Below are 27,579 nucleotides of genomic sequence, written 5' to 3'. Positions count from 1 at the left end.
AGCAGGGAGGGCAGATATCATTCACCCCAGCTGATCCATGGGGGAACTGAGGCCCGGGCCCAGTAAGTCAGTTTTGAACCAGGACCAGAACTGTCAGGCCTTAGCAGTGCCAGGCCAGCAGCCACCCTGCTGGTCTGTGCCCTAGGCTTAGCTTGGCCCCAAAGCAGTGGCATAAAGAGGGTCTGCACCATCCGTATTTGATACAGGCTGTCTGGACACCAGGATGGGCCGTACAATTCTGCAGATCTCAGCCAGGCAGAGCGAGGAGGCCCCTTCCCAGCCAGGGGTGGGGGAGGAGGGCGGGGCTGGCCACATGGAACACAAAGCCAACACCACACAGCAGTCCCACCCCATGCTCCGTTCATCCCCGTCATGGGCTCTACACAATTGGGGCACACACACTGGACACCCACTAAGACTTGCTGACAAACTGGGGACAGACCAGGTGAGCAGGGCCATTTCTGCCTACCTCAGGCCCTTCCGGTTTAGGCATGGGTTAGATCCAAGAACTGCTGGAAGGAGGCAGTGCTCCCCTTTCTTGAGCCTCTTAATTTTGAAGGAGGGTTCTCAGGATGCTTCTGGAAGGGTGAGGGTCACTCCACCTACCACACTGCTACTGCACTTGTTTCCTTATTAAAGGGTTCAATCAAGTGCAACAGAGGAGAATGGACACCCTCTCCTCATACACACTCAGCCCTCCTTCCCCTGGTCCAAGAGGTCACCTTCGTTTGGGGAGCTAGGACAGGGGGTACTCCCCAGTGTCACCAGTCAGACTCGGCAGGTGCACACCATACAGGTGAGGACAGCAGCAGCAGCCACGGGTTCGTGGCGTGGCTGTGAAGTTTCCCCCCTGTGCCTTCACAGAACCATCGTGGGTACCCAGGCACATGTTATGAACTCCATTTTGCAGCTGGAAAAACTGAGGCACAGAGCAGTCAGGTGCCCGGCCGAGAGCTAGTGAGTGATAATGTTCACATACTCATATAAATTAACCCCTGGCCCTTCACATGTTCACAGGAACTTTTTCAAATAATGTTTGGTTCCAAAATGGCCAGTCTACATTTCCTGCTCCACTCTCTTTCAGGGGAAGGGGGTGGGGCAGGGGAGGGGAGGCCCCAACATGTTCTTCCTCTTTCAAAACAAAATGCATGCCCGAATTTCTTAAGTGTAGAGAGACCCATGGATAAGGTTTCTAGGCTCCTGAGTGTCAGACTTAACAAAAACAATCACGTCACAGGACACAAAGTTTGCTACTTACATTCACTTCAGTTATAGCAATATCAACGACGCTACCAACAACAATTAAGGCATCAAAAGTGTTCCATGCATCAGTGAAATAGTGCTGTTAGGGCAAGCATTCAGAAGCCACAGAGGAGAGGAAGCACAACAGGAAAAAAGAAGAAAAGGACAGTGTTATAAAAAGGGAACATTCTGGCATTATGCCACCCGGCTACGTGAAAAATCACCCTAAAACAAACATGTTATAGGTAGTCACTTCGGGTGTTGCCGCTCACGCAGCAAATAAAAAGTAGAGCCGCCTGTCTTGCCCCTCCTACCGGTGACTCGGGGAAATGCGGCCCGAGTCAGCCCTCCGGAAGGTGCTCTGTGTCTGCAAAGGCCTGGGATCACGCTACCCTCACAAGCCTCTCGTCCACAGCTCTCGTGCGGAAATTCCTGGTTTTAGGTCAAGTGAGGTTGGGGCCTGTGACTTGTCCAGGTGATGCCAGTGCGGGGCGGGGAGCGGAATGTGCAGACAGAGAGAGGACACGAGGCGGGCGGCCACGGCGGGCACATACTCACGTCGGCTTCGCTGAGGGCCACGTCTATAATGCTGCCGATTACGATGAGGGAGTCAAACGTGTTCCAGGCGTCACTAAAATACCCCTGGACAGAGCAGGCAGGGGGCAGACGTTTATGAGCACGTAGGAACGAACAGGCCATACGGATCATACGGGGACGTATTGGAGGCCCCGCCGTACCCATGGCAACCAGGTGGGGTGGGAGAACCAAAGGGAGGCAACAGCACCGTCCACTGGTGGAAAGGGACACAGGCTGGGGTGCACCGGCATGTGTGAGAGAGCACGCACGCACACGCACGCACGCACACGCACGCACACACGCACGCGCAGCGCAGACCCATGGTCCCGAGCAGCACCAGCGCAAGCAGAGTTTCTGCAGGGCAGAGGGGTCCTCTGAAAACCCTGCCCTTGCAGCTAGGGTCTCAGCTTCAAACCCTCACAAGAGGGTGTGCGACCCCTGCTAAGTTTACAACCCTTCCACAGAAGGGTCAGCAGGCCCTCCCCCTGCTCCTCCCGCAGTTCTGCTCTTCTCCCGGCTAAAGAGTGCTGTGACCAGGCGTTTCACAGTCCTCCTTTCTGTGCTCTTAAAACAAACCAGTAACCCCTCCTGGTCCTCACCGGTGCAAGAATTACAAAGGGTGCGCTCCGTCCTCACAGAGCCCTTGGGCTCACTGGGACAGAGGCACAGTGAGGCCCGCTGTCCTGGGCACAGGGTTGCGGGGAAGTTGGCGCGGGGTGGCGGGGCGTACTCCCTCTCGTCTGGGGGCAAGGGGGCTGTGTAGGGAGCCCAGGCAGGTCTTACAGAGGTAAAGAGCAGTCAAGGATGATTATGCGCTAAGGCTCCCATTGGCCTCGAGAGAATCCTTGCATCCCATCTCCTCCTTTCCCTCTCCACAAGGAGGACTCCTTGTCATCTCTCAGAGCCACCAGCAGGTTTTTCCCCCCTCTCCTGCTGCCACTGCAATCACCGCCTCCCCACCCCCAACTCTGTCTGCCCAAATCCATTTCCTCCTTCAACGTCGGACCAAATGCCAGCTCCTTGAAGGGACCTTTTCAGATCCTCCTGACCTCCACTCTGCCTCTCACATGTCCTCATCACTGAATCCGGGATCTTTGCGGGTTTAACCCACCGAAAGCCCTGAGGATGAGTCCCATGCCGACTCCTCCGTCCCCTCTTTCGCTAGCCCCACTACCTACCCCAGCGTCTTGAACCCGTTGCTCCACACACTGCAATGCCTTTCTTCCACTGACCTAGCATCCTACCATCATTCAGATCGTCCTATCTTGCAACAAGCATGAAGGTACAATGTCCCTATGACTGTGACTTATAAATCCATACATATCTATGTGGCATATATTTTACATATGCCCTCTTGTGGACTCAGCACAGTAGGTGCTAAATTCGTTTCTGCTGTCTCCTGACACCCCCTGGCAATCCTTGGTCAGAGGGGTGGGGGTGGGCACTGCAAACAGAGGCTTCTAGTTGCAAGGTCGACGACTCTGTCTGATAATCAACTGTCTTTTCAAAACGTTGGAACATGTTTTGGAAACTAAAAAAAAAAAAATCCAGGTCTGAAATATATCAAAAGGTGCCAAGCATGGTTACCACTGGGTACACTTAGTGAGGATGAAGAAAACCAGAAAAGAAGGTACTTTGAAGTGTCAGGTCCCATGAACTTGTGATCACATGCAGGCGGCAAGAAAGCCACTGCAGAGCCCCAGCCTTTGATGACACGATAGAAAGTGTGGCCGTGTTGGCCATCCTAATAACTGGAGTAGGGATGTTTGTTCTAGTTACTGTTGATCACTCCAAGTACAATTATGGGGGAACTATGACATTAACTGATGATTTGGACTTTTAAAAATTTCATCTTAAATAACGTAGGATTTTCCCACCCAATCTGCCATGACCTCTCACCCAGTCCTCACCCCTCCCCTCCTCTGTCACGCGTTACCTCGCTGACTGCCACCCTCCCAGACCCGTCATCTCAGGCCTCCAACAAGTAAACAAAGGGAGTCTGGCTGCACCAACCCTGCCGACTTGTGTACACAAGTCTAATGGGACAAGTCTTAACGAACACCACGTTTTGCACCTTCTAGCTTTTCTTCCCAGTGTCCCATGATTCTTGGCTGGCAGACTGGGGCAAGCCCAGCCACTCTGAGGGCTAGACAAGAACCCCGGAGCGTGCTGGTCACGCTGGCTGGCCAGGACACAAAGAGCTTGTGCCTGGACCCAAAGGAACACACTGTTTCCTTCAGAGAGAAGACCTCCTAACACAAAAGTCTGCTGAGTCTAGGGCTGAGTACTGCCGTGGGGGTGCCGGGGTCCCTTATTTATGCTGTGTAACTAGGTAACAAACAGGCCTCTGACCAGCAGCCTTGCCACAGCCTACTCTGAGGGCCAGAGCCTATCCGTCCCTTCTGAATTTAACAGCATCTCCAAAATGAAGGAGAATACGGTGATCATTCCCACCTCCACCAGAGATGAGCTGGTGCCTCACTGGGACAGCGGAGCACCAGTAACAATCAGGCCTCCGGGGTATGGAGAGCAGCAGACCCCGAGTTCCTTGTCCTCTGTCCAGGCACAGGACCAGCCCCCGCCCACAGCTGCACCCCACACCGCTCCTCCTGCGCACCGACTTCGGACTTTATTCCTGAACAGCTCCTCCCCTGCTTTTCCAGAATTATCAGCACTTACCTCTGAATCATTCCCATTGGCCTACACACTATTCTCCAATGGCCCATTCTGGTCCATGGTGGTACGTGAAATCACCTTAAACCAATGCAATAGGGGTTCACATTTGGGGTCCTGGAACGTTTTGGCAATCTCGTCAACTCTCTTCAGAAGGTCCCTCACCTCACAAAATTGTGCCAAGCTCTGTGCCCAAGGATTCCTGGACTGAAGGTACACACCCCTAATCCAGGCAATGGGAGGCCCGAGCTGATGCAGGTGGCTGGAATCATAGGTTCAGGCAAGATGGCTGTGCCAAGGGGCCAGTGGAGGCAGAAAAGGCCAGGCTCTCTTTCTCCCCATATCTGATTCCTTGTTGAGTAGCCTCCTACGTAATCAGATCACTGCTGAGTGAGCATGACTCAGTCCCCCACGCCTTTCCCAGTGAAGTCACCACAGTGTCAGAAGATGAGACAAAGGCTTCTGACAGAGCATCCATCCCTGTGCCCTCTTCTCTTGGCCAAAAATGACAGGTTCTCCTGCCACTGAATGCTCAGGCCAGGACCCATCGAGTGGAGCCAGCAGTCTCCAGCACTCAGCCAGACTCAACTCTTTTTTTGTCCTGTCCTACTGGCTTGGAAAGACCAAGCAAGTCAGCCACGTGCGGTAATTTCTATTATTCAGAAACAAGTCTGACTTGGAAATTTTAAATCAGAAAGCAGACTCATGTGGGTATGAGGGCCAGGAACTTTCAAGATTTCCAAGAACTCTGACAGTAGGTCAGTGCCCATATCGCTCCTGACTGTGGGCTCCTGGATGCAGAGCTGGAACCTCCAGCTGGATAGAGCACCCAGGGGTGGTACATGTGTGTGTTGGGGGGGGGTAATGTGTGTGGAACAGAAACAAGAGAAGCAGCCTGAGTCCGGGTTCTTTTTGTTGCCTGGAGTCTTTCTCATTTGCAGATCTGAAAGAGCCCACACAAACCACCTGCTTTTGTGGTTTACCCCGGCAGCCAGGTCACTCAGCAGTTTCTGCCGGGAACTGTTTGGGCAGTGATGACCCACAGAGGCAGATTTCGGGAGACACCATTAACGGGCAGCTTCCTAACTAGCACAAGCCTTTTCAAAGGTCAAGTGGGGGTTTACAGCAAAGCATTCACGTTTGGCCACTCTACTGCGATCAACTATCCTGTGACAGAAAATACCCTGCGGGGGCGCCTGGGTGGCTCAGTCATTAAGCGTCTGCCTTCGGTCCAGGGCGTGATCCCAGGGTCCTGGGATCCAGCCCCGCATTGGGCTCCCTGCTCCACTGGGAAGCCTGCTTCTTCCTGTCCCAATCCCCCTGCTTGTGTTCCCTCTCTCGCTGGCTGTCTCTCTCTGTCAAATAAATAAATAAAATCTTTAAAATAAAAAAAAAAAAAAGAAAGAAAAAATACCCTGCGTACCATCTCATGCCACGAGGCTGCACCTTAGGCTCACCCATTTGTGCCTTTCTTCATCCTACCTGTCCTTACTGAGCGGCCAGCCTGGGGCAGGCATCATGTGGGACACGGGGGACCCAGCCTGTGACCTCAAGCAGCCGCTTAGCCTTAGTTAACACAGAGACCCGGAGAAGTCCTGATCATGACATGGCCCAGTAAGCCTCTAGTGGACACGCAGGTGAAGGGAAGAACAGACTTTGGCTGAGCTGGGGGGGAGGATGTCACAGAGGAACCCACGTGTCAGACGGGCCTTAGGCAATAACAAGGCAAAAGAAGGGCCTCCAGATACAGAAGCATGTGCCATGGAAGGTCTGGCTTGTTAACAGCTAGGAGTGGGGAGTGTAGAGGGAATGAGAGGGAAAGCAACTAGAAACAACGCAGAAGTGCAAACAGGAAGGTTTGATGGAGGGTTTTGAACATGAGACTAAGAAAACTCTAATGTTTTTGTTTATTTGTTTTTTCCTCAGGCAACAGGTGGCTGGTACCAGAGTTTCGTTGTGGAAATGAGCAGAAAGGGGCTGGGTGGGGGTGGGGGAGGGGTGAGACTTAGCTGTTCAGGGAACAGAGGGGCAGGAGAAGCTCTGGGCCTGTAGGCATTTACCAGGGGAGAAGGGGACCAGGAGAGCACCCTGAGAAACCATGACATTGAAGGTGCAGGCTGGGCCCACGAGGTCTGGCGCAACGTTCTAGCTAAGGAGAAGAATGTTGGGTCTCAAGTATTATTTGACATTAAAATAAATCATCTAAAATAGACATGATCACTGTAGAACTGTAAAGACTATCAAATGTTCTTTCTAAGAGATGGAGGGTGTCCTCCAAAAAGACTGCTAAGGCTTTGTTAAGAGCCCGTATTTGGCCAGGGGCCCTGGGGCAGGGAATGCCATCCCAGGAGGCTGGAGTCACCAAACGCCGGTGTCTACTGTGCAGCAGCTCTGCACTGACGGAGGAGAACAGCGCCAAAACACTCTCCTCTTCCCCCAAACCCAACTACCGTCTACTCTTCCCAAGCCCAAGTGGCCAGGAGTATAAATTAGCCATTTTCGAGGCAGAACCAAGATGAAAATGCAGACTTGGGAACAGAGTGTGGCTCTTTGGGGAAAAGCCCACAGCCGAGGCAGCTAACCTGGGCTCGGGTACATGCTGGACAGGCAGGTGACATCTGGGAGCACCAAGAGGGAGCCCCAGCAAATTGGAAGTGCTCTGTATTCCTGCAGCAGCCAGTACTTTGGGGAAGGCCCTTCTTCCTCAGTCTCCCTCCTTGGAGCAAGAGAATTCACTGGAGACGTCCAGTGGCTTCCCCTGGGAGTTCCAGAGGGAAAAGCCAGGGAGGGAGGCTTACCTTACTTCAATTAGGGCCTCCCTTTTAAAAGCCTAGGATGGCACAATCACCTCCAAGTCAAAAGTACCATCTAGAGCGTGCAAGGTCAATGCCAGATGGTGGATTTTCCCTTGGGGAACAGATATAATACACTCAACAGCCTGCTTGCTTTCCCCCAGTTCTGCTCTTCGGCTTCTTGCCACCTTGCACTCTTGCCTAGAACCAATGCTCAGAACAGCTCTTCCCATGCAGTGAGCCTGACTCCCCAGCCAGAGCAGCTCCTGGCTCTGGGTTTGCTACCTCTGCCTCTCCATCTCAGCCCTCCCTGCTTATGGAGGCGGGATGACCTGGCCTGCCGAGTCTTCGAACCACTTCTCCCTAAATGTGCGCTCTTGGGAGACCCCCACCTCTCTGGCAGGCTCTTGAATACAGAAGTCCCCATCGTCAGGTTTCCTGACTTCTTTTAACCCTTCCCCCTCACAGTGCCTTCTCGTCCACCAGAAAGGATTTTGTCCAACTTCACTTTCTGTATCTGTATCCCAGAACAGCTGCAACCCCACCTCTCCTGACAGATGCTGGCAAGTTTTCCTAGAAGGTGTGCCCTCGCTGTGGATAACACTGCCCCAAAGGGCCCTGTAACAAACTCCTCACAGAGACCAAAGGCTTTCCTGAGATGAGACCCAAAGGTTCCCATGCAGCCCTTTGTCCCATGCAGGCTTCTCCTGAAAGATTCTTCCCTCAGCAGCCTCTGTAACCTTGCTCCTTAGCCCAACTGCCCCTCTGATGAGAGGGGGCTTCTCAGTGAAAGCCTACCCTCCCTGGGCTTGCTTTGTCAACCCAGAAGAGAAAAACAAGGGAAAGTGGAAAAGCATTTTAAGAAGGGCTTTGTTTCTTTGTGAATTGATTCTCTCCCCCTCCTCCACAGAAAACCCGTCTCTCCTGGCTGCGGTGAATGCAGAGACAGCGCTCCTCTCAAGCACGGAAATTCTCCTATTGCTGTTTCATGCTACGGAAATATCTTGCTGGGCAAAACAACAAAGCAGCACAAATTCTAGCGGAAATCACTCATTTTAAAACTCTGATTAATCAGTACTGATTAAAAATTAGCTACTCATTTCCCTCCTGATATCATCAGTCTGATCACATGCCACCAAACCCTCCTCCCAGGTTTGATATCAGTGGTTTACTGGGCAGAGGGGTGTACGAGCCCTCGGGTGCACTGGCCCGCTGGCAGGGGTGCGTTTGCACACGGACACACACGCACTCTCACACACACATGCCGTGGGCGAGTGTGCCTTCTCTTCGGCCCAGAGCAAGCTCTGAAACGTTTTGGAGCTTAATCACCAGGCAAGGGAAGACATGACAAGGGGATCTAGAAACATTCCGTGGATAGGTTCCGCGCTGTCTTTCTCAAGTCCTTTTGATGTTCTTACTTGACAACCTTTTTCATCAATCCAGACAAATATTGTTTAGAGAAGTAAAGGTGACAGGGAAGCAAACCAAAAATCTCAAAAGAAATTAAGATGAATTTGGAAAAGGAGGAGATGTGTATGTATGTAGATATGGACAAGTCACAGTAAAATAACATCTGGCCATGCATAAGGTGCCAAGTTTGACCCCACTGCAATCACCCCAAGTGACCACTTACAAGTGTCCTTTCTTTTTGGTCCACAAAGATCTGATAAAGATTGCATAAAAATTAATTCAAATTAAAGAAAGGAACAGTTTTGGATTAGAAGTCCATGGAAACATGGAGTATGCGAAACCATCATATCATAATCCAGATGCCTTACGCACAGACGAACCAACAACCAGGTCCCCGGATTCTGTCACTGCCTCATACTGAGAGTTTGGGGGCTTTGCTAGCAAAGAGACTGAGGGTCAAATGTCCCCCAGCTCAGCCTGGATTTGCTCCTCTGTCTACAGTTTTAGAGCGAGGGGGTGTTGTGACTTGACGACGATGGTGGTAGCGGTCACAGTAACAGTACTGACGTGTCCGTGGCACATCACTACGTGCCAGGCACTCTTCTAAGCATGGCACAGATAGTGATTCTTTACCCCTCACAACCACCTTGGGAAACAGGATTGGTAGTGTCCTCGTTTTACGGGTGGGGAAAACCCAGCACAGAGCTGTTAGGGAATACACTCGCATTAGCAAGAGGGGAGTAGGGATTTGGATCCCGAGTTGGGCATGCTCTTCGACACTGTGCTGTCAGCCTCTTCGACCACAGACACGGACAACCGTGGGGCTGGACCCGCTCCCTCCCAAAGGCGACACCATAGGCTGCCTAGTTCAATAGCGTTTAATAAATTTCGTGTCTTGTTTTGTCTTAAAGTCGAGTGACATTTTTCTAAGTCAAATAAACGGTAAGAGCTCCCCAATGGGTAGGACTTTCCATAAAAGGTGAAAAAGCAGCTGTAGACCCAAAACAAGGAAAACCAAGGTCTTTCTCCTGGAAACCTGAGAGTAAAATCAAGGCTAAGTTCTTTCTGATGGGTTCTGTTACAGCAGTTTCCCTCATGCTTGAGCAACGAGGCCAGTTTCCCTGAGAGAGCAGGATGGGCTATTCTTGAGGCAGAAAACCCGGTTTCAAAACCATCTCCATTCTACAAATTCCCAATTCTGTCCCGCCTTCTTCTTTTTCTCAGAATTCTTTTCATGAGCTTTTGTTTTGTAGTTTTGTTTTCCCATATGTACCCAGATGCCCTAATCAGATTTTAACGTTCTCAGGTGATAACCCGGTTATCAGCATCACTCGGTAATGCAAGACGAACAGGAAGCGTGTGCTTCTCTGGGGTGATTCAGCAACAGCCTTTGAGAAGTGGGTTCAGAGACTCACCTTAGGTTTAAACGCGATGACTTTCAAAACCATCTCGACAGTGAACACCCCAGTGAAGACCATGTTCAGAATGTCCATGGCGTCGTTGAACATCTTGGACTGCTCGTAGTGCTGTGGACAAAGTCAGAGGAACGGTTCTCAGAGGCCCGGCCCAGCCAGCCTCACGAAAGGAGGCTCCCCAGCCCCCTGCAGACCTCCACCCTCTGCTTGGACATGGAGGCAACCCTCCACGGGTTCCAACGGCACGTGGTTAACTCACCACAAAGCACAGGGGGGCCTGGACGAATGAGGATGATTGGAAGATGAAGGGGAAAGACATCCATTTCCTCTGCTCAGGATGAAGGGAACCCACCCTTCCTCCCAGCGGGGTTTCTATTCAGGGCCTTGACCCAGGCACAAGACAGAACCCACCCAGATGCCTATGACTAAAGACAGGATTTGGCTGGGGATAAATCTGATGCCACTGAGGTCCACATTCAGTAAAAGGCAATGACATCTCGACCTCTACGCCTTTTCCCTACATCAACATGGGATCCTGCTCATTCATGAAGACTTCTTAAATTTAAAAGACATGCCAGAGAATGTATCTCTGGTGGCTTTTGGACTCATTTTCTAGGCAGCACTGGGAGTTGGTTTGATTTACTTAAGTTCTTAAAGTCAGTGTGGAAAGTGGATCAAAACCTTGGCCTTTGCTTCTGTCCTAGTATCTACTTGACAGTATAACTGATGGAAATGCCCACTGTTAATACCAATTTGGCCAACTGATGGGAGTCATATGCCTTGGTGCCAGGGTAGCAAGAAGTAGCCATAATGCAGCCTAAACTCTACTCCACCAGCTGGAAGATTCTCCACCACCATTCTAACTACTCTAAGAGCTCCTTGAAGACAGGAAGGTGACTTATGTTTTGTGTTTCAACATTGGGTGTTCGCTCTGTGATGGGCCTAGCGCCAAGTGCCTCACGTGAATTATCCAGTGCAAACCTTACCTCTGGCATAGGTGTGATAGATTTCCCAATTTGCCAATGAAGAAAGCAAGGCTCAGGGGACTGAAATTGCCCTGTCAAGATGGCCCGGCTGGTAAGGAGTAAAGGCAGGATTGCAACGCCTGTCTGCCTCACTCCACACAGACCAAGCTTTTAGTCCTTAAATGCTCCCTGGCCTCAGGGGGCCCACGGCAAGTGTCTATAGAATTGGATGCCAGGCTCAGGCGCCATGTTAATGTTACCTATGGTCACGCTGTACAGACAGTCTCTTAGAGCAAAAGAGCCATCTCCAACGCCTACCGTGAGGACCGTTAGCCAGGATGGGACTCTGGCCAAACTACAGCCCAGACTCATCAGAAAATCACACCCATTCTCTCGTGGGGGCAGGGGCTGCGCAGAGGCCCAGACGCGACCCCCGCGGCCGTCCCCATCTTTACCTGCATGGCCAAGCAGAGTGTGTTGAGCATGATGAGGACAAACATCACGTACTCGAAAGGCGAGGAGTTCACCACGTACCAGAACTTGTACTGGTAGGGGTTTTTGGGGATGTATCTCCGCAAGGGGCGTGCTTTCAAGGCGTACTCGACACACTGACGCTGCAACGGCAGAAAAGAGCAAGGAGGGGTCCTGAGCACATCCATGGCGGGAGGACACCGGTCTCGTCCGCTCTGAGAGGGCCGACGCACACCCACTGCGACAGACTACGGACCAGGGGAAACCACTACAGCGACCCCCACGGGCAACACACTGCGTCACCGGCCACGGGCCCCAGCCCCCCGGGGGTGGGGGGTTAAGCGGGGCACCCAGCGTGCTTCCGTTTTCCTGATTTAAACAGAGGTCCAGACTGGGAAGTGCCTTGCCTGAGGTTCTGCGGGCAGAAGCAGAGGAGCGAGGCCCGCCCAGGCCTCGTCCCTGCCTTTCCTCCACGCTGGTGCATCACGCCTGCAGTTCTGCCCGGGGCCACCTCGAGGAAAGGCAGCCCGGGAGCAAGAGGCACAGAAATCCTCCAGAGTCCAAGGGCCTGGTCTCACTCCCTGAGACCCGATCCACACGAGACACCTCTCGGGAGCCAGATCGTATTAACCACACACGTCTAGTGGCGAACTAGCTGTGTGTCCCCCGGGGCCTTCCGAGACTCAGGAGCAGTAATGATGGCCAGAGCACTGTCCTTCCCACTCACTCTGGGGCTGAGACTGGGTCTACTCTTTGCAGCCCAGAGGGAGCCTCCAGCCCTTTCGGCTCAGCCAACTTCCCCACTTGCTCCTAGACCCAGACCTACTCCCATTCTCCTGCTTTGACCCTGGCTTCTGACTTCAGACAGGCTCCCTCTGTCCAGGATCTGGCCCTGCTGTGACCTCACACACTGAGTCCAGGGACCCCTCAATTCGAACCTGTTCTGGACCTCAAGAGGTGACACAATGGCAGCTCTGGCTCTGCTACCTGGCCGGCCTGGACCTTGCCCTGATATTCTTCTTCCGGGGACTGGGAGGTGGGGGGTGGGTGGAGGACAATGAAGAGCTGCACCAGGCTTCCCGCTGACCATAACTGAAGGCCTCTGAAGGGGTGCCCTGACAACTCAAAGCAACATCGTCCTACAAACCCAGCTGGCCCTGTCCTCACTGCCCCAGTGGGCACAGCTGCAGCCCAAGACAGACCGCCTCACCACAGCCACTTCCCCTCAGGAAGCCCAGGCTTGCAGATGACCCCCACTCCTTATGTCATCATCAAACAGGGGTGCTACCGAGCCAGGGCCCAGGGGGAACTCCCAGAGCAGACTCTGTACCTCGCCATCTTTTAGGGCTGGAAGGGACCTCTAACGGCAACTCCTGTGCTCTCTATCTAGAGGGAAGGGAGCGAACCCAGAGAGGAGCACTTCTCCTGACCCCCTCACATCCTCATGCAATCAGAGCCAAAGGCCCCGGCTGCTCTTAGATTGGCTCAAACAAGGGAGTCGATGATGAGGGAGTGACTCCAGGGCAATCTTAGACCCAGGTTTAAAGTTAGTACTTTCCCTGCAGTGGGATAGGTTACTTCTTCCTAAGTCAACAGTTCTCAAGCAGGGGACATTGAGCAATGTCTGGAGAGGTCTTCTGGTTGACAAAAGCCAGGGCGGGGGGTTGCTACTGGAACCGAGGGGGTACAGGGCAAGAGAGTCTACTGAACACCCTGCAAAAGCACAACAAAGAATTATCTAGCCTGAAATGTCAACAGTGCCGAGGCTGAGGGGGTCAGACACGATCCCCCGTGAGCACTGTGGGAGGGGCAGTGGGTCCTTTCCGGCCCCTGGCCACATCCCCTGCCAAGATTCCGAGCCATCACTAGCGGGTCACACGTGCGGAAGGTGGCCTAAGCATTCTTTGACTTCTCATCTGTGGGGTGGGGTGGATTTCACGATGACAAGCCCTAGTCTGTATCTGGGAAGCTCATTCTTCCCAGCAAGGACTCCAACTGGCCGAGAGGGTGCTGTGAGCAGGCCCTGAGCCCCGGGGACAGCCAGCAGGTGCACGCTCTTCTCTGGGCATGGAGGAAGCTGGCCAAAGACAAGCCACTCCTCTCGTGCTCAAGGGACAGAAGCCCAAACAGTGTGTGACTTTAACCTGATTTTTGTCCAGCTCACAGTTCTTATACTCTTTCTCTCCCTGCTCCTGAAATGTGACGATGACAAAGCCCACAAAGATGTTCATCATGAAGAAAGCCACGATGATGATGTAGATGATGAAGAAGATGGAGATCTCCACACGGTAGTTGTACACGGGGCCCGCGTTCTCTCCGTTCGAGTCGATGGCTTTGTACAGCAACCTGGAGGACAGAAGGACCAGGTAAGCCTTGCCAGCCACTCGCCCAAGCAGCCCAACGTGTGCCTCTTCTGCCCACTTCCGTGGGCCCTGACTGTCAGAGCCCTCCCTGGGAGCCCCCCATGGCCCCCAGACAGACAGACAGACAGACACACACACACACAGGTCTCCAAGGCTCCCTCCATGGCTGGCATTAGACCCAGTTGGCCCAGCATCCCGAGGAGGGAACACCTGAGATACATTTGGTGGCGGATGCTTTGAGGGCTGAAAAACAAAAGATCTCTCAGCTATTCAACAATGCTCCTTTCTCCTGACAGGGGAGAGGAAGGACATCACATGTAAGACACTGGTGGAACTGAAAACTGTACATATGCCAACGAAGAGAATAAGCAAGCAACCCGGGATTTCCAAAGAACTGAGAGAGGTTCCCCAAACTGAAATAAACACAGAGTTAAATATATGCTAAGCAGAACTCTCAATGGGGGGGGGACTGTAACACCTCCAAGTTAAATTTATCCCCACGTTGATGTGGATTTAGCACTGCCAAGGCACCCACCCCACGGTGCACCGTGCTAGCCACTTTCCCACCCATCTGGAAAGGCAGACGTTGCAGTTGTCCTCATCATAGGGAAGCTCAGAGAGGGATCTAAGTGACCAAAGTCACACTCCCCAGGGGCAGAGCCAGGAGATGAGCCCAGCTGCTCCGAGCCCCAAGGCCCAACTCCACTGGTTTCCCCTCGGCTGCCACCCTGATTAACTAAAGCACACTGTTGAAACCCAAGGCTGCATCCAGTGCCTCCCCCCGAGTGAAGGGGCTCGCTCCTGTCTCTCTGCTCCCCAGACCAATGCCCTAATGAACGAATCCCACCCAACTGTCCTCGCACTCCACAGGGTCTCCTGTCAGTGACTCTGACACTCCCATGCATCCAGAGAGTTCTGCCAGCCCCAGAGAACGAGCCCGTCCACCTTTGGCAGTTCCTCTGGGCATGGCAACTTGGCGTCGGGACTCCGCATATGTATGTACGTTCAGGTGGCAGGAGTGGGCATGGGCAACAGAGCACAGAGTAACAAAGGCACAACAGACTTTCCTTTTGTATTCTGCCTTTTCCCTTCTTCCTGGATTTTTACTTTTTTATTTTTTATTTTTTAGCTTTACCCATCAAAATCCTAGCCATTCTTCAGAACCCTATTCTGCACATCTCTGATGAGACAGACCTTCCTGCTGGTCTAACTACCTGAGACTCTGACTAGGTTTGGGCCCTAAAGGAACATGTCAAGACAACCGTTTCTTCCACAGTGCAGGGGGCTGGTACCAAAAGCACCTTTTATGAATGAGCAAGTGTGTGGGTCCATGAAAGACCTGGCACGGTGGCAGCCATCCATGTCTGGCACATGTTAGAACTAGGAATGAATGATGGGATGAATGAATGGATGGATGGATGGATGGCTTGGGACACTCTCAAGATGTTCTCTATACTTACGCAGGCCAGCCCTCAAACGTGGAGACCGTGAACAGCGCCATCATAGCAGACAGGACGTTGTCGAAGTTGAAATCGCTATTTTGCCAGATCCTCTCACGGACCACAGGGTTATCAACATCCCCATCCTTGTAGAGGATGAAAAGCCCCCTAGAGAGGAAAGGATGTGTGGGTCGTCCTTGCTTGACATGAAATCAGTCACAGCTACCCCAAGCCCACGTCCAGGGTCTGTCAAGCTCAGCCCGCCCTCCAGGCCCCACAACTGAGCACCATGTGAGCCTGTCCTCCTCTGGCCCTGCATTTAGTCTACTCTAAGGTTCCAATAATCATCGAGCACCTACTAGTTTAATGAGCATCCTCCAGGACGACTAGGCAAACAGCAGGCATACGCCTGGTAACAAATGAAACCTACTAAACGATAAACACCTCTCATATAAAAGGGGCTCGAAGCATACACTACTGAAGGATCTGAAGCTCTGGCCTGGAGAATTCTGGACGCTCTGGGAAACATGCCCAGGTATCCTCTTAACTACATTTTGGTTGTTATCAAATTCCTTCACTTTGTACTAACAATATTCCCAGTTTTCTTTCTAAAATAATTCTATAACTTCTGGTGCACAATATTTGTCATTAAATTTCATTTCTGGGAAGGGGCCGATGTCTTTATGTCACAGATGGGGAAGCAAAGGCTTAGCAAGAGAAGAGAAGGGGTCTTCTGCCTGCTGCTATGCCGCTCAACGGCAGGGGGCGCCCCCCGCCCCCCAGCCTGCACAGATGGCGGCCCTGGAGGTGCATAACCAGTCACAGTGCAGCTGGCTCGCTCTGACTGCACCTTCTGTTGGGAAGAAACCCCAAACACACGCGAGCAGTGCAAGCAGCCAGACCTCAGTGGTGCCATTCCCAAAGGACAGGGAGACACGGACTCCCACACGGTCTTACAACTCTGGGCAGTGGTTTCATGCCTGCCTTCATATTCTTCTGGATGTCTTGGGATAAGAGATACAGGTGTTTCCCACCTTGTCTCTCCCCTGTCCTCTCTTGTGAATAAAAATATGCCCAAAATGTGGGTGCCATGAGCAAGGGGAGAAAGATAGCCTGGAGAACCTGTCGGAAGGGGCTAGCCAGCTCCTGAATGCCAGGGAGTTGAGTTTCAGAGATCTGGTTTGGGGAAAAATTAACCATGCAGCTGGAGGGAGGGACTCCCTGGGGCATTTCATAATCATAATTTTAGGTTTTAGTACACTCCCTTCCCCCACTTAGAGATTCTATGGCAAATATCAAAAGCCATCTATCCAGTCTTTTGGGGTTGACGAAGGTTGGGACCTAGACCAAGGCCATGCTTGTACCACAATGTGACTGTACTAAATGCCATTGAATTGCATATAGTGGACACTCAGGACACTCACCTGCACTCTTCGGGGTTACTTTTGGCTTCATCTGTACAGCGATAGAACTTTCCCTACGTATAAAACAGACAGGCAGTCAAATGCAGGCTCCCTGCAAAGCGGTCAGCTGGGTTTCATGGCAGAAGGCGCGTTCCCTGTACCTTGAACAACTGGACTCCGATGCAGGCGAACATGAACTGGAGAAGGGTGGTGACGATCATGATGTTGCCGATGGTCCGGATGGCCACGAAGACGCACTGGACCACGTGCTGGGGAGAGACAGCCGGGGGAAGGCGGAGGAGCGTTACCTGCCTCGGGGTGAGCTAACACCAGCCAAGGTTTTCTACATGTACGTGCACTTTTATATGCTTTTCTAACTTTGCGTTCCCTTGCACTTGTTTTTCAGGTGCTTATCTGTGGGGAGTTACCCCAGGTGTATCGCGGCCACCTAGGAGAAGCACCCCTGTAGACCAGCCCCTCCCTGGTCTCCTCCAAAGTGGTTTAGTCTGAAGAAACGCTGGGGGTACAGCACTGCCTGGCACACAGGTCCACACGGACCCCAGCCCCCATAAACAGACACGGGGAAATGCAAAATCTCAGACCTTTTACACAACCTGCCTGAGAATAGATTTAAAGACCAAAATAAACCCAAGAAAATATTATAAATAATATAAGTGATATAAACATTAATAATCTTTAAAAATAAACAGTAATCACATGAAGAAAAATAAATTAACAAAGACAAAGAAAATCAGTCGTCAAATGCTTTCAGCACTAGCCAGGGGCAGTGTGGCTGGTTAGAAATGTCCTTTCCAAATGTACAGCCACGTAAAACCCATCAAGCCTCAGCCCAGCTCTGGCCCCAACCAAAGCAGCCTGGCCAGGAGGGCAGAAATCCAAACCTTAAGTCCTTTCGCTCTGTTGATCGCCCTGAGTGGCCGCAGGACCCTTAAGACCCTCAGAATCTTGACAACGGAGATGGCACTGGATCTAGGAAAGAGCACAGAAGGCAGGCAGAGTGTCTGACGGTCAGATAAACACTCTGAAGTTACTTCAGGTGGCCTTCACTGCAGGACCACTGCACGTGTGGAGCTGAGCTCACCTCCCGCTGTGAGACACACACACGCACGCACACACACACACACAACGTGCGGGTCCTTCTCCGTCCTGTCCACACTCCGGAGCCCTTCCTGGGCCAGGCCGTTGGGCACTCCCAGAGGCCCTGACCTGGCCGCCCACTAAGGCTGCAGAGGCACAACTTAGGAATTCGCTTTCTTCTTTTCACTCCATGTAAATGCTAGGTAGTATTTGGCTTTTAGGCTGTGATATTGTTGGGTGGGTTTTGCTTTCTAAGTTGGGAGACCTGCTCCGTGTGGGGCTTCTCCAGCCTCTGAGGAGTTCGCTGTTGGGTGGGAGAGACGCAGTCACCCCCTGTGTGGAGAAGGGACAATGGAAGGGATGCAGGAGGAGATGCCAGGAGAGCACATGTTAGGGGAGCTTGGGAGGTGGTAGCCAGGGGAGCCCCGGGCGTGGGGCGGGGGCAGTTAGCTAGACTAAGGGGGAAGGATCTCCAGGCAGAGGGAGCAGCACTAGGAAAGCCCCTGGCCGGAGACTGCAGCTGACCGGGCCCCACAGGTTCCTGGAGCACATGGCAAGGGCTGCAGGGGGAGAGGGCAGGTGCAGCTGGGAATTTATGGGAGCTGCAAAGACGCTGTAAGAACATCCCCTCCGGCTGCAACTCCGGGCTCCCTTCCTCTGGGCAGCGGTGGGAGGTAAGGATGAACAGAGAGGGCTGTCTCAGGCAGGGGTCCTTGGTCTTCCGAGGGGGATGCAGCTTCTCCGTGGAACTTGAGCTCAGAGGTCGTAGGTGAGCACGTGTTCTCATATGGGGTATTGATGGCCAGCACCTGAGCGTGGGTGCTTAAAGGTCAGCAGGAAAGCCAGGGGGGAGAGCCGGCAGGCAGCGTGCTGCTGGGGCACCCCTAGGGCCCTAACTTGTAGCCTTCACCCCCTCCTCGCTGAAAACTGTAGAAACCAAGAGGAAGGGATCATGGCAGCTGGTATATCCTGGAGATCGAGGGGGGGAAGCCTTTGATACCCAAGCTGAAAGGGTCCCCAGAGCGCCCCGCCCCCATAAGAGAACTGAGGTCCTGGACGAACCCAAACAGAACCTGGCTTCCTTCTGTCCCAGTCAGGACTTCTCTGTTGAAAGCCAGTATCACAGAGAGTAATAAGCCTGACCTGGCAGGGGGCGGTGTGAACTGTCCCAACGCTTTCCAGCTTGCGTATCAGGGTTTACCAGATAACTTAATGTAATTGTTGAAATGATGCCCAGCCTTTATGAATTACATTAAAGTTCCTCACATTAACCATCCTGCCCGACAGCCTTGTGCTCACACTCCCACCCCACCCCAGAATACTTACTGGATCCCAAATGATACCAGAGACACCCCGACAACCAGCATATCCAGCAGATTGAAGTAATTCCTGCAGAAAGCCCCTTTGTGGAGGAAAGCTCCAAAGGTTGCCATCTATAAACAGAATCATGAGTGATTTACGGATTTTTTTTTCTTTCCAGAAGAAAAGAAACCTGGGCTCTTTACAAAACCTTGAGGAAAGTATGACTTTATTAACAAGCATGCATTAGGAAGCCAGAAATGTAAACCAGGGCTGAACAACCGAATATTTGTTCAAAAATGGAAAAGGGGCAGCTGATTTCAGATCCATTTCCAAAGAGACCAGTCTGGACTCTGTACCAGCGATGGCAAACTGCATGTAGGAATCCAGCTTGGGCAGGTGCAAAGAGCCTGTCCCAGAAGGGTCTGCATGGCCCTGCTCATCAGGACGTCATCGCTGCCCAGATAACTCGGCCTCCCCACAGCACACCCGCTCTGGCCCCTGGGACCCCGGGAGAGTCTCTGTCGTCCCAGGCGTGCCTTTCAATGGGGCTAGCGAAAGTGCTGGAGCCCAGTGCTCTCAGGCTCTGTTCAGAGACTTGCACTGTTTTAATGGGGTTGACTCCTACCTACTGCTAATGGTCCTCAGCAAGACACCCAGTTTAAACGGTGCCTCCAAGTCCAGTGACTCCAGCACATGCAAGGGATGGCCAGGAAGCCGGCACAGGCCTCTTGCCTGGGCAATTGCCCTCCCCTAGAGTCCCGTGCCACGTGCACCCGGAGCCTGCACCCCAGGTGCTCCAGAAAGGTGCCTACTGGCGATGCAAAAGGAGTTTAGTGAGGAAGTTCCCAGGGTAAAAACAGCAAAGTACATCAAGTTCACTGTGATTAAAAAAAAAAAAAAAAAAGGTGGAGAAGGCTCAGGTGAGTCCAGGACAGGAGGGCCAGAGTCGGGAAACCATCACATTGAGCCATACGAAATAGCCAACATGCCACCGTTCTTGACCGACAAAAATGGCAATTTCGTACTATTCAACCGAATCCTCACAGAGCCTCTCCGGCCTTCCCACGGCCGGCAGGAACCGCAGTGCCCGAAGCTGGATGCTTCTCGGCGAGTCTGCCTTCTCTGAAGCCTTCTGGTTTTAAGCTTGTTTTCCACCCTCTAACACGTCTTTAGAATGAAGAATCATTTGGAAGATTTAAGTCACTGAGGCAAATATGCAGAAATTTAAAAGCAGTAGTTGTTTTTAATTTCTTTTAAATAACCCCATATCTCATTTGCCCCAAAGCCCGAGAATAACTATATTTCTTTAACCACCAAAAAGTGTGGACCGTAAAATAAAACCTCGTGAACGAAGCCAAGAGACTAAGTGGAACGTGTCCCCCATTCAGTCTGAGAAGGCAAATCACAAAAAAAGGGCAGCTCGGGATCACGTAGGGACGGGGTGAACGTCCTTGACCCCCAAGCCCTGTGCATGGCGTGTCTGTGCGCCTCACCGTGGTGACGCTGCTAGAATCGCTAACCTGGCAGGCTTCTCACTGAGGGGGGAACTGTCAGCCACAGCTGATGGCTTAAAGGCAGGAAAGTGAATGTGTATTTTTAGATTTTTAACAAAGGTTTAAACAGAGGTTGCTTGGTTTTGTGCTGATGCTTTCATAAAACAAAAAAAGAAAGTAACTCTAAGTGCCCCATTCCCTGGCAGAGTTCAGCGAAGTTTCATTTTATAAAAGCTTTTGTAAAGAGCCCAAGTTCCACAGGAGTGTAACACAAAATACATTTTTCCCCCGAGATGCACACATAAAAACTCAAAATGGTTTAAAGACAATTGTGGTGAAAATCTCCCAGCTTGTCTCCCCACTAGGAGATGATTGCTCTGACAGTTGTCACGGGTCACGCTGTCCTGGTATGGCAAAGCCCCCATGCCACTTAGCAAGTGAGGGGGATTCTGGGCTGTCTGCTGAGGGTCTCCAGACCTCTGAGTGCACAGGAAATGAGCTCGCCCAGGGGGTCTTCACACTCAGTCCACAAACCACATGCAGTAATGGAAGTGTGAGCTCATGCATGGGCGGTACATTTAGGGCACCCCGTCCCAAGGGTGCTCCTTTTGTTTGCATAAATGTAAGCCCATCCATTAAAACAGATATAAAATATCTTAACACAAAGAGACCGGGGTTATCTTGCAAATCCCATTGCAAGAAAATAGTGTGTTACTATTCCAGGCCACTGAAAACAATTCAGTCAAAGACATGAAAAGAGATACATTCCCTTCGTAGGATAAATGCTTCTCCTCTGACTTTGAGGTCAGGAAAGCTGGAAGAAGGCTCACACAGAGTGATGTATCCGTTATCAGACGACAAATTTCAGAGGATATATTTAAAAAGGAGCAAAATCATTTCCAGTCACTCTTATGAAACTAACGTAGCTCCCACATGCATTTAAAGGTTAAAAAGAAACCGCAAAAACAAGTTGAATGGTTACAGGAAAAAAAAATCCTTTGGTTTAAAAAAAAAAAAAGTGTAGCTTGATCACAGAAGGCAAAAAATAAAAATAGTCAAAAGCACTTCACGCTTCTTTGCCGTGTGTCCCACAGGAGCAGGCCCCTTAGACACACGGCTGTGGGACCTGTTACCTTTAAAATGATCTCAAAGGCAAAAGTACCAGTGAAGACATAATCTGCATAACCTAGCATCTGGAAGGTAAACAGAGAAGTGCAACTATTATTGCTACAGTTGCTTTAGAGTAGGTGAGGATCAATGAAAAAGCCATTACCTTTAACAGGATTTCAACAGTAAAGATGGCTGTGAAAGCATAGTCAAAGTAACCCAGTATCTGCAAGGTACAACATGTGCGAAGTGAGAAACAGGCATCTGGACAAACTCTGACAGCTGTGTGCCCAAGGGCAGAACCCCCACATGCAGCCAGACACCCGTTCTCCCGAGACAGGCCTGCCGCGCTGGGGGGCAGGTGCACCCCCCCACCCCCAAGCCGTCACGGCTCATCTTTGTGACCAACAAAGAGCATGTGGGGACACTCACCTCCTTTAACCACTCATGCGGACTCCCCTCCCTGTCTTGTGTCATGGACGGACAGAGGCTCATTTCTACAAGTGCTTTATGAATACAACCTTTGCTCATCAGAGCCCTACCCTGACAGATTGGGGACACCAGATAAACTGGAGTGCTATACACTATGTTGGATTTTTAACTACCTTTTTGGCTGAATGGAAGAGGTTGCCATCTAGCTGAGCTTCGGATTGGTGGGGAAATGTAAACAAAGGTGTAAGTGGCATCCAGTGGGGCCAGAAGCTTCCACGTGCCCCTTCCAAGTCCAGCCCATGTCATCAGGGAGTCGATGCCCTTCCTTCACTGAAGTGCAGGGCTGTGTAAGTCCTCAGGGAAGAGTCTGACTTTACAAGTCAACTTGTACTTTTATAAGTAACTTGGAGAGTAAAACTCCCTCTACGGCCTCTGCTCCGTATCTAACACCATTCTGTCCCAGCACTGGGGTTTGTTTGGTGTTTACTTAGCTCGGCCCAGGCAAAGAACAGACTGAGCTGGTCTTTGAATGATCAGAGCGGCCTACTTTATCAGATTTCCTGAAAAATACCATCTACTCTCCAACTGCGTGCTGCTAAGAGAACCCTTCTGGGGTCCCTGCTTCTTCTCAGAGCCATGAGGGTGGGCAGGTGAGTGGGGTGGGGGGGCAGTGGCAAGAGTCTGACTGCTCAACTGAGGCTACTCACAGGGAACCCTCAGCCACAAAGATGGCAGCCGAGACTCTGCCATTTGCAGAGGCCATCTTGGCTGCCGCTCTTCTTCACAGCCGTGCCCTATGGCTTCAAACCACTGAAGGATCAGAGCCAAAGGGACCCTGGAGACCCCCCTCCCCCAGACCAACTCCCTTCAGGGTGCGGGGGAAGGGTAGGGCGGCAGCTGCTTAAGCCGCACAGCCAGGCATGGCATGGCTGGGCAAGGAGTGAGGTCTGTGGAATGCTAGTCGAGAGCCCTGGGTCCTGGGACATGAGTCCGGGATCCAGCCCAGGGAGTCCTTGATTGTTTCATCACAGTAAGGGCAGGGAGGGCCTCCTGCAAAGGCCAACTGTCTTCAGCTCAAGTTCTCCACAGGGTATTCATTGCCCCAACCATTTCTGTTTAGAGATTTATAGATTTTGCTGGAAACCTTTTGTATATTTGTGTTTCTAGACAGGCAATGAGGTCTTTCCAGCACACTGCAAGCCCCTGCCCCTTCCTCCATCCTAGGTCACAGCACGACTGTTCATGTTGAAAGCACCCATGTAGCCAAGGCAGACACCGCTGCCCACACCCCAGCCATCCAACTTGGTGTCGGAGGTCAAAGCCCCTAGATTCAAGGTGTTCTTCCCTCATTCACCCCTCTTTCACTAATAACTCAGCTAAGGGTAAAACAACAAGAACAAAAGCACTGCGTGAGTCCACTTACATGGGGCCATCTAAAGTAGTCAAACCCTTAGAAAGGAGAACGGAGGCTGCCACGGGCTGGGGGAGGGAGAAATGGGGAGATGTTCAACGGGTGTAAAGTTTCAGTCATGCGAGATGAGTCAGTTCTGGAGACCTGCCCTACAACATACTCCCGTGAAGAATGCTGGTTCATACACTTATCAGGAGAGTAGAGCTCATGTTAAGCATCCTTACCACAATAGACACTGTAGTACTTTACAAGCAATATACGTACCCATATGTACATCTGTTTAAAAAGAACAATAGCATTTTTGGGAAAAGGGAGGGGAAGTAAACTCACGGGGAAGGAATTACAATAAAAAATAAGAACACACGGCCCCATGTAAATTAACTCCTTGTCAGTCTGTGTTCTAGACTAGCTCCTGACCTTGTCTGTCAGTAATGGTATTTTTTCCCAAATAGCTTCCTCCCCTTGTGCTTCATTTCTGTGGTGGGGCTCAAGGACACCGGGGTCTTCGTTCCATTTGAACACTGAGATAGAGACAGTCCCAGCATCTCTAACACAAGTCCTGATCTGTGAGTGCAGATTCGGACAGGTGCAGGGCCTTTGTCTTCGCATCAACACTAACATGTGCCTTAGGAGGGAAGTTCCTTGAATATCTGCACATCAGAGGGGCCATGCTTTATCAGTCTGATAGATTGGGGTTGCTAGGCTGCACACCGACAGCCCTGGAAATGAAAAGATATAGTACAGGGCTTGATGGTCACAACCAAAATCCTGGGATGCTGATCCGGTGATCTGTCTTAATTTCCACATCTCTCAAAATCCGATGACCACAGGGAGGTACTAACCACACAAGGCAGCAATGCCAAGGGCCTCGCACACCTGCGGGCCTCCCTCTCCTGGGTTTCCTGATAACCACCCGAAAGTGTGCTATGGTATCAAGGCCAGAGCCGTCAACGGACTACCGCTTTTCTGAAGCTCTGGAGTGTTCCCAGTGCTGCATGAGCCGAACGGGAAAGATGGGCCAGCTCAGGCAAGAACTTTTTCAGGTACTGGGTTCTGAGCAGCACAGAGGCCGTGGAAGGGTGTTCTCCCTAGGGTATGAAACTGATAACAGAAAACTTAACCGTCGACTTGTTTTCTTTGTAAAACCACCTCCCGGCCCCACCAAAACACAGTTCCTCCTCTCTGCTGCACCACAGGCTTCCACGCGCCATCACCCCCCTAACTTGTGTTTCCCCGGTGATGAGTCCAAGCAGCTCCATGAATTTCAGCCCACGTCGGCTAGATGTCTTCCCACCAACCTGAAACATGAGCTTCTGGGCACGTGACATACCTGGTTCCATTTCTACTTTCTCTCCTGTTGGATGCTTCCAGCTGGGCAGAAATCTCAAGATAGGTGTGGATGTGAATTGGACCAGGGAGGGGGAAAGAGGGACCAATATGTTGGCAGCAAGGAACAAGGAGTAGGAGAAGCAGGGCTCCTGAATGCACTAGAAGTTACTGCAGAGTATTTAAAATGAATTGTAGTCGACAGGATTTGAAACAGGTTTGTCCTGATAAGACAAAGCCCCCTGGCACACATGTCCCAAAATACCAGATGCCTCCAGGTGAACGATCTCCTCTAGCCTTTAGCCCCACCTGAGTGACGGCCCCTGCCAGGGAGACCAGTGCTCACCCCAGCCAAAGACCCGCCCCCCTGTCCCTGCTCCATGGCTTACAGTGTTCCGGAAGGAGTGGCTGCGGATGGGGTCCTCGGCGGCAAGGGCGGCGCTACTCAGCATGATGAAGACGAGGATGAGGTTGGTGAAGATGTGGTGGTTGATGAGCTTGTGGCAGCCCACGCGGATCCTGTGGGGAAAGCCGCTGCATGGACACAGCCCTAGGTGGGGCCAGTGCCTTCTGCATGCTGGGGCTACTCTGGGGGTCAGGAAGAGGACCGCTGTGCTGCCCGTGCCCCCACCCGGCCAACCCATGCCACCAGACTGTGAGCCCCTGGAAAGTCGCAGGAGGCAGACCCCAAGGGCCAACAGTGCCACGGCTCTGCGTGGGGGCTCCCCAGAGACATCATTCATCAAGTCCTTAAAAGTGGGGACTATCGTCCTGCTACAAATGGAGAAACTGAGGCTTATGCATTTGAAATTTCTTAAGGTGATGCAGCTAGGAAGGATTGAGGGAGATTTCCAATCCAGCCGGATGGGTGGCGGTTTGCTGCTATGACATGAAGCCCAGTGCCTTCCTATCCCCGCCTTAGGAAGGAATCTGAGCTCAGAGCTCATTGCAACAGCTCACAAGAATGAGAGCAATGGGTGAAGGGGATCCAGACGTACAAACTTCCAGTCAGAAAATAAACACATCATGGGGACAAAGAGTCGAGCATGGGGAGTGTCATCAATAATATTGTAGTAACGTTAGCGCGGTGAGCACTGTGTAACGTACAGACGTGTCAAATCACTATGCTGTGTGCCTGAGACCAATATGATGTCGTATGCCAACCATACTCGGATTACAAATAAAAACTAAAATCTTTACTGCAGCTGGCTGTATGAAAATGACTAGTAGACGGGCTTGGTAAAACATGCTGGTATGTGGAGATTCTGTCACTGGGGCTTTGTTGTTGTTGTTGTTTTAAAGATTTTATTTATTCATTTGACACAGAGAGAGCACAAACGGGGGAGCGGCAGGCAGAGGGAGAAGCCGGCTCCCCACTGAGGCAGGGCTTGATCCCAGGACCCTGGGATCATGACCTGAGCCCAAGGCAGAAGCTTAACCGGCTGAGCCACCAGGCACCCCTTTTGTTTTTGTTTTTAAACTTCGGAGCTGACCCACAAGCACACCTGAGAAAGTGGAGTGTAAGGGCCACACTACTCTTAACCTCAACATTTGGCTGTAGAATTTAAAGATTTTAGTTTTAGCCTGTAGAAGACATGTATGTTTTCCCTTGAAAATATTTTCCTTTTTCCGCTTTCAAAACTGAAGTCAACTTTATGAGAAACCTCCCTCTGGGGGCTGCTTCATGCCAGGATGTGCCCCGGGGGGGGGGGGCTTGGAAGCTGTTAGCAGGTGAGTCTCGGGAACATGTTCCAAGGCAGTGACTGCAGGCGTGTTCACAGTTTTGGGGGGAAATCGATCCATTCCTTCAATATATATAGACCCAGTGAGCTGTAGGCTTCAGTAATATCGGTCGAATAACTTTTTTTAAAGAGACACCCAGGGGTGCTTGCGTGGCTCAGGCAGTTAAGCGTCTGCCTTCTGTTCAGGTCATGAGCTCAGGACCCTGGGACCAAGCTCCAAGTCAGGATCCCTGCTCAGTGGGAAGTCTACTTCTCCCTTTGACCTTCCCCCTGCTCGTGCTCTCTCTCTCTCTCAAATAAGTTAATAAAATCTTTTTAAAAAGTAAAGAGATACCCAAACTCTCAACAGTGATGAGTTATAAAAACAACCATCACAAATCCTCAAGTTACTAAGGACAGCAGACTTGCTTCCCACCTGTGTCTCCCTGGGGCCTGTGAATTCCATAGAGTTCTTCTCTGACAGCCAAGAACTGCTTCTATAATTCTAGAAACCTTTGCAGGAGCCACTCATTCCCCCTGGTATGCCATCTGTCTCAGATGAGGTAAGACCCAGAAACCAGCTAGTAAATAAATGTCATCCTCTTGCAGTACTTGTAAGCACCGTGCTTCTGGTGAGAACCTTATCATTTTAACATGAGAAAGGCTATTTTAAGCAGAATATCACAGAGCTGAATTGAAAAGCTACCACCTATAAAATATCATTGAGCCGTATCACTTTCTTGCCATAAAACTCAATAGGGTATAGTGATTAACTAAACTGCATCTCAGGATAAAGATGTTGTGTGCAACTTGGCCACAGAATTCTCATCCCCAAAGCATCTCAACAGAAAGACCCGCTCATGAAGAAGGGGTCCTCTGGATAGAAAACACTTCACAGGTGACAACCCGTGGACTCCCGAGCCGTGGGCTCTGAGCAGTA

General features: G+C 51.4%; 1 protein-coding gene across 1 annotated transcript in view; it reads right to left on the bottom strand.

Annotated features, from left to right (window-relative positions):
• Positions 1 to 27,579, bottom strand: part of CACNA1D (calcium voltage-gated channel subunit alpha1 D) — a 322,101-nt gene that overhangs the window by 46,269 nt on the left and 248,253 nt on the right. The window contains 11 exon segments of the mRNA XM_034658480.1: positions 1,801 to 1,884; positions 10,109 to 10,219; positions 11,529 to 11,687; positions 13,689 to 13,890; positions 15,368 to 15,514; positions 16,771 to 16,823; positions 16,911 to 17,018; positions 17,652 to 17,739; positions 19,174 to 19,280; positions 21,916 to 21,975; positions 25,308 to 25,437. Coding sequence (XP_034514371.1) covers positions 1,801 to 1,884; positions 10,109 to 10,219; positions 11,529 to 11,687; positions 13,689 to 13,890; positions 15,368 to 15,514; positions 16,771 to 16,823; positions 16,911 to 17,018; positions 17,652 to 17,739; positions 19,174 to 19,280; positions 21,916 to 21,975; positions 25,308 to 25,437 — 1,249 coding nt within the window.

This window comes from Ailuropoda melanoleuca, chromosome 4 (genome assembly GCF_002007445.2).
Source record: "Ailuropoda melanoleuca isolate Jingjing chromosome 4, ASM200744v2, whole genome shotgun sequence".
Taxonomy (NCBI): Eukaryota; Metazoa; Chordata; class Mammalia; order Carnivora; family Ursidae; genus Ailuropoda; species Ailuropoda melanoleuca.
Note: the sequence above shows the minus strand (reverse complement) of the source record. Positions and strands in the feature narration are given on the sequence as shown.